We start from the raw sequence: 10,355 nt of genomic DNA, 5'->3' as shown, positions 1-10,355 counted from the left end.
GCTGTCTCATGCTCTACACTGTAGTGACTAACCAAGAAATTATATTTTTTAAATTGAACTCAGTAATAGAACTGTAATTTTTTACTAGCTGCTCAAAATACTGTCTTTCTGCTTTCACATGTGCTTCCATTTAACAAAATAAGAAAGAGATGGGGTTTATCTAACAGTGGCAGGGAGGTACTCAAGGGATGGCTGCTCTTGGCAGCTGAGACTTTTTTTTAATTTTTAAGAATTTTACAGCAGACAAGATGTGAACTTCCTTTAAAAGGAGACAAAATTACCTCATGCACACTCATCACTCCATCATCCACTCGAGCAAGTAAAAAGAACCACTCTGTTTATTTAATCTGAAATGGATCAGTTCAAAATGTACAGAAAAAGCAGTACAAATTTACAAATATACATAATCTGATTTTGCATTCTTCTATCATCATACTTAGTAGTAGTCTAGTTTTTAAAAAAATTCACTTCCCTGACACCATCTCCTCTCACCTTCACAACATTGTATCTGAATCCTTCAGTCCAAAGGGGTACGTGGTGGTTGGAGCTCTGTCCTCAAGCTCATTATCAACCACGATTGCCAAACCCTGAGTAAACACCATTCCTCAACTACTTCATTAAATCCACTTGGCACCTCAGTATACCTTCTCCCATTGCTCTTCCACATACCACCACTCAATTCACAGGTTATTTTAGTAGTGAGACAAGGCAACAGTTGCAAGTATTTTCTATTTAGAGCTATTGGAAGGCTCGAGGAAAGTTGCTAATATGGTTGAAAAGGCTGCCATTTAAGACAAAAGGATTTATGTTGCTGGCAAAGATTGCATTTAGAGCAATTGCATCTATTAAAAAAAAGCTTAAATAATATTGAGGATCATTAAAAATTACTTATAAATAAATAATAAATAGAAATAAATAAAGGCATTTTAGAGCTAGTGGAATTTTAACACTCAACTTGTCTTTCAAAATAATTTCTTTGCAGGTTTTTTGCAATTTTCAGTGAAGGCACCTCAAATATCCAGTGCCTTAAGGCCAAGGTTCAAGGACATTTTCATCCAGGTTCGTGGGAAGCATTTCAAACACAAAGCATGGTCTGGTTTCTTTCTTCAGAATTTACCTAGATGAGCACTCTTTTTAGAATTGTCTTTCAGGCTGTTGAATATCTCTTTGGTGCCATTCTGCCACTGAAGAACAAGATCCATAGGAGTTTTCCCTTCCTGGTTAAAAGAAACAGAGGAAGTGGGATCTAATTTCGTCTGCTGATGGCAAATACTTGTTCAGTGCATCTGAATGATGTGAATCCCTTCTGCACACACAGGCTTAGACTTACTCTCACCCCCCTGAGATCAGAGTACTTTTGCTCTACAGATCTAGTCTCAGTCCTGGCCAGACCCATGATGAAAATTCCCTGGGTTTCAGTGGGTCTAAGCAAATGCTGTGACCAGCAGAACGTGCAGGTGTTTCTTTTGTTCTAGTTTCAAGTGATTAGAAATATATTTAGGTGCAATCTCAGTAAGACACTCTTCCATTTAATTCAGAATTCAGGTAGGAGTTTAAATAGGGTATGAACCACAGTAATTGAATAGGATCAACTGTGTGCAGACAAAATCTGAGAGAGCAAGTCTCTGGCCTTTGGGGCTGTACCTTCCATCATTGTCATACCCTGATGAGGGATAATGCTGGGAGCAGCCCCACTTGAGGGGGCGTAGGCAGAGAGTAGGGAATACAAAGTCCTCCAGTGACTGTTTTCTTCCTTGTCCCCTGGAGTTTTGACTGATTGTCAGTCAAAAACATTGACTGGCAAGGGTGAAACGCATGCTACTGCTGCTAGGTTTGGGTTTGGGAGAAACAGTCCATCAAGTGCTATCTTTTAACAAGTGGACACAGGGCTCCAGCAATGCTGCTGCTGCTGCAGTGGCTCCGAGCACAGCCAGGTGTGGGGCTTCTCTCTGCTCAGCCACGGGGATTTGTTGCCCAGCCAGTCATCCAGGTGTAGTGCTGGAGTTTGCCCTCAGCTGTGGGCTTAACAAAAAGGAGATTTCTTTTGCAAGCTAAAATCTTTGTTGTCTCAGTGGTGGTTGAAGCCCAGGAGTTGTGAAGAGTGTCTGTCTATTATATCTTTTCAATATATTATATGAGTAATTAAAATAAATCATAGAAAGGTGTGATGTTGTCTAAGTAGCAGATAGTGGGTTCTAGTTGTAAAAGAGGTACTGGGATTTCCTCTTTTCCCTGACCTCCCCCAAGTTACACTCTCCCTGTCGCAGCTCTGCTTTAATTATCTCTGAAGTGATCTAATTAAGTCTGTTCACAATAGTCTCTCCCAGTCCTGAAACTGATGGAACTGCTCTGGTGGGAAACTTATTTTAAAGCGTTTTAGAATTACTTCAATTTTGTGCCATTACTTACGCAGTTCTTTAGAGTCAGGTCTGCTCCGTGCAGGATCAGGAGCCTGATGATTTTGTAGCGGTTCAGCCTCACGGCGTCGTGCATTGGTGTGTCTCCTTCCTAGAGACATGGAGCACAGCATCAGTCCCGCCGGGCCAGCACTGCCAGCCAGCCCCAACTGCACAGGGATTCCCACAGGCCAGTGCAGCTGTGGAGGCAGACAGGAGCATGGTGCTCCCTGGTGCTGGCACGTAAGAGGTGTTGGTACTTACCCTGTCTCTGGCGTTGAGATCTGCTTCACAGGCAATGAGGTGCTCTCCGCAGTCGTAGCGACCTGTTCGCACAGCCACGTGCAAGGGCGTGCTGAGCAGCTGAGGGGTCAGGGGAGGAAGTGGTCAGTGGCATGGAACAGCTGAAAATTGCTTCAAAAACAGCTACCAGAAGCTATCTAGTAGGAGTAAGGGTCAGCTTTTCGTCTCCAATTAAAAAAGCTGCAGAATTCCAGAAGCACATACCTTGTCTCTTGCATTTATGTTTATCCCTTTGTCCAGTAAGAATTTCAGAACATCCAGATTCCCTCCCCGGCATGCCCAGTGCAGAGCTGTAGAATGAAGCTTTAATAGGAAAAAGAAATTTAAAGTATTTTAATACATTGGTATATTTAAAAACCCACTATTTTTATCAAAGTTCTAAATTAATCCAAGTTCATTTTTATGCAGTTTAACCTAGAGCACTTCACTGTGATCACTGAATTGTTTCTAGTAACAGCTTTTCTTATTTTGCCCTAATTTCTGCAGTACTGTGAATTTCTCACTCTTCACACTCACTGCATATTGCTCCTAAAGACAGAGATCTTGGCAACACTGCTGTGAGAGAGGATGTGTTTTGTCTATTCTGTGAGCTTAGAACTTATCTTTAGCCAGGTATATGTCTGGTATGTGCTAGTTAATATTTTTTATTCAATGCCTTTTGGGTTCTAAAATGCATAGAAATGAAGCTCAAGGGAAAGAATAGTTCTCTTTAAAAAACAAACAAACAATCCCCAAGTTATGCAAGTCCACAAAATGAATTAAAACCTTTTTCCTTTACAAGATTCAGTATCTCTGCCCTGAGCTGTGCTGGAAAGAGTGGAATGTCCCTTGATGGTCCCGCTCTGCCTGTCATTCCTCCTCTTTCTCACCCTCCGTGAGCACTGCTGGTTTAAGCGAGGGGGAGGAAGGCTGGCCAGCAAAGGGACAAAGACCAGAGCAAAGGGGAAAAAAGCAGAGAAGCAGCTGCAGAAGCTGTTGATACTCAGGAACCCTTGCAGGTGGCATTCAGGAGGAGCAGGGGGCTCTCCCAAGCACAGCCTTGAAATCCTGGTGGCGAATGTGCGTGTCGTGCTGACCCTGGATAGCGCTGTCCCTCGCACCTATCTCAGCACCTGCTTCAGGCTGACCTCAGCTCTCTTACCCTACCCGAGGCTTTGTTGTTTTTGGCACTCTGCTGGCCAGCACTTCCTGTGTTTTCCAACAACCATTTTGGCACAGGGAGGCAGACAGTCCCTCCTGAAACCTCTTCTCAACCATGTTATTTTAAGGATAAACTTAAAAGACATTGTAAGGCCTTATAATACTCCTCCTCTATCAGAAGCATTTATATAAATGCTTCTCCTGGCACGTATAAAACAATGAGCAGTTTTTGGAAAGAGGTGTGAGTGGATGTGCATACCATGTCTTTCTGTTCAAGCCGGGCTCCAGCTTCCACCAACTTTTTCACCACCTCTAGATGTCCTTCGGAGCACGCCCTGTGCAGTGCAGTGCGTTTGAACTGGCAATTGCAACAGTGCAAAGTTAGACATTACATATGGCACAAAGATACCTTTAAATCTCTTCTCCCCTCCTCCCTAGAATGATGGCAAATACATGCTCCATGCTGATTCCTTTTAAAGAGCTAATGCTTTTGACACCTGAAATCTGCTGAATTTTAATAGCAACATGATAGTTGAGAGCTGCCTACCCAGCATTTTAAAGGATGGGAGAAGTATCTGCAGTATGGCATCCAGATTTAAAATGACACCTGTTGAGTTCCCCATCCAACATGCTACACTGTGTTTTGTAAATGCAGCTTATGCATTATGGAGTGTGAAGGCAGCCACTTATTGCTGTTATTCTGCAGACAAATTTCTTATCTCCTTTTCCATAGCATTGGAAGATCACCTGTTACGGAAAATCAGGTTCTCCTGGGCACGAACAGCTTTCTTTTAAATATAAAGGTAATATGACTTTGAAGGGTCTCAGTGGCCACTAGAAAACTTGATGTGCAAAACTTCCAGCATTTCTTTACTTCCCCCCACCCCTTATTTCCTCTCATAAGAGTAGACTCTACAAAACCTCATGGTAAAAGTTATTCTTGCTCTCTTCTGTAGCAAGCTTTGCATTAGGAAGAAGACTGTACCTTATCACAGACATTTGGATCCCCTTTTTCTGACAGGTATTTTTCAATTACGGGCAACTTATTCTCCAGTGCAGCTTTGAAGAATGTGGGGATATCCACAGGTCCTGTCTGATGGAAAGAATATAGAGAGCATAAATATGTGTGGCACAAACCCCCATTAATTCTTTTCAAGAATAAGGTACTTTGAAGTAACTTACAATAACTTCTGGTTCAGGTTTCTTTAAAACAGGCACTTTCACTTTCTTGCATTTTTTCTTCTTCTTCAGCTGGATAATTTTTTCAAGATCCTCCAAGTTTTCAAGTTTTGACCTGGCCTCTAATTTCTTCTTCTTCAGCTGAAACAAATCATGGAAGGCAGCAAGCTGAGCTGTGCGACCACCTCTCCTTTTCAGAGTGGCAGGACAGCACTGTGATACTGTTCAGCTGAATGCAGTTAAGACTGGATGAACTTTGAAATAAATTGTCTGTTTTAATATTTTTTTTATTTGCAGAGAGAGCTAATTGACCATTAGAATAAGTTGCTAACTATGTGAGAAATTCTACCTCATCTATAGTTTTTCATATACCATTAGACCTCTTCCTAACTTCTTCCTGATCCATAGGTTGTGACACAAATTTAGACCAGGAGTCAGGGCAGCACTGCAGTCTCTTCTGGCACACCAATTTAAAAAATCTCATGTGCAGCTTATGAGAGCTGGAAAGCTCCTGCAGTTTTAGCTGACTTCCACCAAGCAATTTTCTTTAATCACTTATTTTTTAATGATGCAGCCCCTAATTTATTGGAACTTAATTCTCTTTGCTTAAAAACATACCCTCAAGTGAAGAACAAGGTTTAGAATGATCTTAGCATTTCAGTCAGCAAGTGTTGTTACTTTTTGGGAAGCCACAAAGAATGTCCTCAGTGTCCTTGATGGGGCAGTTCAAAAAATGTTTAAGGCTTCTCCAAACCTGCTTGTAAAAAGCATCTGGGCATAAAGTCAGTGTAGGGCACTGCTGACACCAAGGGCAAATGTGTTGCCTGAACTGAGATCCCATGAGGTATCCTTGACTTCAGAAGGGAGATTCACAAACAAAGGGTAACTCAGGGTGAATACAGATGACAGATTCTGTCCCATGGTGTGATTCAGGGTAAATACACTGGTGACACCTTGTCATACGGTATACAGTTTTGTCAACTGAATTCTTATTCAAGTTATTTCCACCTCTTTATTGTTCTCTGCATTTCTGGTTTGCTCTGCAGATCATTGGCCTAATGGAAAATAATTATGCTGACGGTGAATCAACTGGAAACCCACAAAGTTCTTAGGAACCTGCTTTGAAGGAACTCAAGAAAACCCCTCTGTAGCCAGTAATGATGCCTCTGTTGAAGTTTAAGAAGTAGTTTTTCTTCTAATGTTTCTGGGACTGACTTTCTCACTCTTCATTTTTTAGAACAAAGTCTTATTCCCCCTGCTAAACTTTATCATTTCCAAATCACTTTAAATTTTTAGGCCAGCTGATTGCTTATTCACAAAAAGAAATTAAAGATATTACAGCTACTGTGTTTTGGAGAGAAAAAGCTTCAGTTCTTAGGGATTTCTTAGGCATCTCCCTTCTAGGGAGAATTGTCATGCTCCAGGAATAGAAAATGATACTTTTCTGTAGACCAGTATGAATTTCCTTTGTAACTCTTCTTCCCAAATGTGCTGGTAAGTGTAATGCCGTGTTTTCATAAAAAGAATATTTTCATGGTAAGTAAGGGTTCTGGCTTGAGAAATGCACTCTTATATATTTTGTGGGTTAGTTATTTTTGGTAGCAGTCATTAGATGTGCAAGCTGAAGGTGTCTCACTGGCTCTGATTGCCCCCCCCCTCACTGACAGCCAGCAGCAGGTGACCCCTGGGCAGCAGGAGCCCTCAGGCTTTCAGTCAGACAGTACAGGGGGTGTTTTAGGTTCTGCCTCAGAGTGTTACTGCCTGCACCCACAGGCTACAGAGGTGAGCAGATCTCTATGGTCTTCAGTGGACTTCAGACCAACCTCCTTTTGTGGGGGTCTTCCAAGGGTTTTTCTAGCTCACCATGCATGTATTTCTAACTTAGAGAGAGGCAAGACTTCAAGGACTGCAGCAGGAAATGCACAGAGGATGATAAAAATCCAAGCAGAAAACCCAAGAGCCTACCTCTGCTTCTAGTTTTTTCTCCTTCTCATAAGCCAGATCACCTCGAGTCAATGAGTGCTCAGGGATTGTCTTTAGGTCCTCCTGCTTCTCTAATCTTACGGCAGCTTCATACTCTCCATTTTTGAAGTCCTCAGGGAGGAAGCTGCCAGTCTCTTTATCATCCACCTTCTTCCCTGTCACCTGTAAATGCAAACGTGATATAATCAGCGGAATCATGACTGCAGTAGCCACCACCTGGGAACATGGATTGCCTAGGGCTGATTGCACCTCATTCCTGCCCACTCTCGGAGCATGTGACAGCCAGGGCAGGCCCTTCTGCCCGCGCCTGGGTGAACTGTGGCTAGGGCACGTCTCCCATGCAGTTAAATCAGGTTGCTGAGTAATTTCAAGGCTGGTTTTATCCATCACTGTCAGTACTAAAGTCCCATTTATAGCAGAATGGCAGAAGCTATGTGGTGCTGTGCACCAGCACAGCTTTCAATAGTTATCAGAAATATTTCTGATGTCCAATGAAGTGTGTGCAAAGAGATAACTTGTTAAACTTTGTGGAGACTGTTGTGTATTTTGAGCGTGGTTCATGTGGCCTAGACTGCCTTTCTATTTGATCACCTTGTAAAATTGTGTTATAGAGTCTAATACAGAAGAAACTGTCAGAACCTTGCCAAAGAATTTAAGACAGCATTAACTATTTAGGCAGTTGTATCTTAACAAAGCCATCTGGGAAAATAAATGCAGTGTTTTACTGAATCATTCCTGTTTTCCCAGTTTCTCCCTCAGATCAGACATTCTTGGTCTGAAACCTGCAGTGGAATGTCCCATTACTTGTGGTCTAGACATTATTTTTCAAAGACTCTTTTACATCATAAACAGCAGTGGCTGTAGGAACTGTTAGTTTATTATTAGAAAACAATACTATTATTAAGCTGCTCATTTAGTATTATAAAATGCTGTAGCTTCTCTGCATTAATATGTTGTACCAGTCCCTTATTAGATTGGAATTACTTAGTGTGATCATAAGATTGCTGGCTTCTAAATATATATATATATAAATTAAAATCAAGGACAAAATCAAATAGCTAAATTTTGGTTGGTCTTTTCCTGGTGAACTGTGCTGTTATGCCAAATCCAAACAGCTGTGTAATTGTATCTGTGGTGAGACTCTTTCCCAAGGAAAAGTTAGAATGAAAATTTAATGCTACAGAAAACAGTACATAAGGGTTTGCACCTAGAGCACAGAAGGGCTGGTAACCTGCTAAATCAGTGATCCACAAAGGTCATCTTTCTCTGCCTGGTGTAACAAGTCTAGAAAGAAAAGTAATTGTGAGTAAATCAAAGGAGGTTGCACCTACCAGCTCTTCTACTTTCATCATCATCGTCATGTTTGCTGCTGCTCGAAGGCTGTGCTCCTGTAGGGCTGACACCTCCCAGGGCTCAGGCCAGCTCTGCAGGGACCACCACACTCTCTGCACTTATATATCTTTGGGAGAACTGTGCTTGAATGAGATAATCTTCCAACCTGGGAATCCAAGTATGCCCCTTGTGCTTGCCAGCTGAGAGGTGGCTCACGCTCATTCCAGACACGTTAACGAGCCAGATCTGGTGTCGAGGCAGCGAAGGGGCGTCAGTTGGGCGAGGAAGGGTGAGAGCCCCGCAGTCTGACCACACCAGGACGGGAATCGGGAATCGGAATGAAATGTGAGCTCACCATTCCTTTGGCAATGACTGCACTGCTCAGCAATGCGACTCATTCTGTGCTCCCAGTGCCCACTAGGACAGCTGTCTGTTGATACAGCATTATAACTTCATCTTCTTTTTCCTTTTTTTTTAATTGACATTCAGGTGACTATAAGACACAGGAAGGGGTAAGAGGCTTATGTACAATGCTCATAGCAATATCTTCCTGATAAATGGATTATTACCTCTAAAGTCTCGAAAAAACATTGTTTTCATTGCTATTTATTCTTGGATGATAAACACTTTTAGGGGAAAGGCTTTTTCTCATCATGATGACAGTCTTCTATATTTGTTGGAAGGAATTCTCTGAAGGGATTACTATACCAGAATGATGTCTCTGGTGCTAAAAGGGCCTATGACATGATAAGTTACAATCAGTGTGAGATATCAAAACAGTAAGATTTGCATTTTTCTGGACCCTTGTCAATTATTATAAGCCAAATAATAAATTATGTCCTATTATGCGAAAGAAAAAAAAACTGAAAACTTAATACTGTTTTCTCAGGCAATATTTTCCTTCTGGATATGAGGGAATAGGGGCCCAGAAGTGATTTGTTTATTTTTTAGGATAAGAGGAGATACACACAAATATATGCAGATAATGTGTGTGTTTTGGGGAAAAAGAGCTATTGAATCCTTTGGGAAAGCTTTTCTTATGCCATGAACCAGAGTCGTCTGGAATCAGGAGAATGATCACCAGCAGAAGGCAGTTTTATAAGAGGAAGATGCACTAATCTTTGCATTCAAAGAGTGTGGACAAATGCCAAGAAACACCAGTTCTGTGATTGTGCAATGCCTGGGGCTCCTGTCCGGTGAGGTATGCAGGTCACCTGGCTGAAAGGAATACAGCAGCCCAGGTGCTTCAAGTACGACATGTACATAAGTGCTTCACCAAATCGAGACCTATCTCGGGGGTTGTTTATATCATTAGCATCATTAGCATGCTGCATTCCTGACATTGACCTTTCAAGGTGTCTCTCCTCCGAACTATCCCCCCGTAATCCGAGTACATCCAAACTTGTCCTCTGGTGCCCATCATACCTATGCCCTCCCTTTCCCTGAAATGAAGCTGGATATCAGGTGGTTCCTTTACTACTCAGAATATATATGACATTAGGGGATGAGTCCCAGAACTAAAATAGAGTATGTGCTAGCAACACAACCTTTCAGAGCGTTTTTTTCCAGACTTAAGTACAGCAACGCTATCATCCCCTAGTGGTATGCTCTGAATCACATTGCCAGGCTTTTTTTCACTGCAGTTATGTACTCCTGCTGAATGTCTCTATGACAAGAGGCAGCTCGGGGTTTTTCTTGTGTTGCCACAGCTTACCTCAATCTGTGCAGTTCTGTGACTTTTATTGTGTCTTAAAATCCACAACCCTAACAGGATGGCTGCATAGAGTGCTTCTAGTTTAGTGGAAATGGATCACAGCAGAGACCTGATGCAGAAAGAGAAATGTAGAGGTTTGCTTTTAGAACAAAAACTCTTTAAGGAACTGTGAGCTTCCTCCGGACTTGTTTTTCCTGAAAGTTACTTTTTCCTTTTTTTACTTTCCCTTTTCTTTTTTTTTTTTTTTTTTTTTTTGTTTTTGTTTTTGTTTTTGTGGTTTTTTAGCAGCCTGATATATAAAACTGACT

The 10,355-nt window shown here is 41.8% G+C and overlaps 1 protein-coding gene across 1 annotated transcript; it reads right to left on the bottom strand.

The window, feature by feature from the left end:
* Positions 1-320: 320 nt before the first annotated feature.
* ANKRD1 (ankyrin repeat domain 1) lies at positions 321-8,605 on the bottom strand. Its single transcript, XM_048310576.1, has 9 exons — positions 8,333-8,605; positions 6,984-7,163; positions 5,022-5,159; positions 4,825-4,932; positions 4,099-4,197; positions 2,904-3,002; positions 2,661-2,759; positions 2,410-2,508; positions 321-1,217 (listed from the first exon to the last, which is right to left on the bottom strand). Exons 1-9 carry the CDS (start codon positions 8,360-8,362, stop codon positions 1,107-1,109), a joined length of 963 nt encoding a protein of 320 aa, XP_048166533.1. The 5' UTR covers positions 8,363-8,605; the 3' UTR covers positions 321-1,106.
* Between the last annotated feature and the right edge of the window lie 1,750 nt (positions 8,606-10,355).

The sequence above is a fragment of the Corvus hawaiiensis genome, chromosome 8 (assembly GCF_020740725.1).
Source record: "Corvus hawaiiensis isolate bCorHaw1 chromosome 8, bCorHaw1.pri.cur, whole genome shotgun sequence".
NCBI lineage: Eukaryota > Metazoa > Chordata > Aves > Passeriformes > Corvidae > Corvus > Corvus hawaiiensis.
Note: the sequence above shows the minus strand (reverse complement) of the source record. Positions and strands in the feature narration are given on the sequence as shown.

Bases quoted from the DNA above. Each gene is read 5' to 3' on its own strand.
- ANKRD1 (XM_048310576.1), bottom strand. From the start codon at position 8,362: ATGACGATGATGATGAAAGTAGAAGAGCTG. The intron at 4,933-5,021 runs GTAAGTTACTTC...TCTTTCCATCAG, and splicing joins AACCTGAACCAGAAGTTATT to ACAGGACCTGTGGATATCCC. The intron at 4,198-4,824 runs GTACAGTCTTCT...TGCAATTGCCAG, and splicing joins ATCCAAATGTCTGTGATAAG to TTCAAACGCACTGCACTGCA.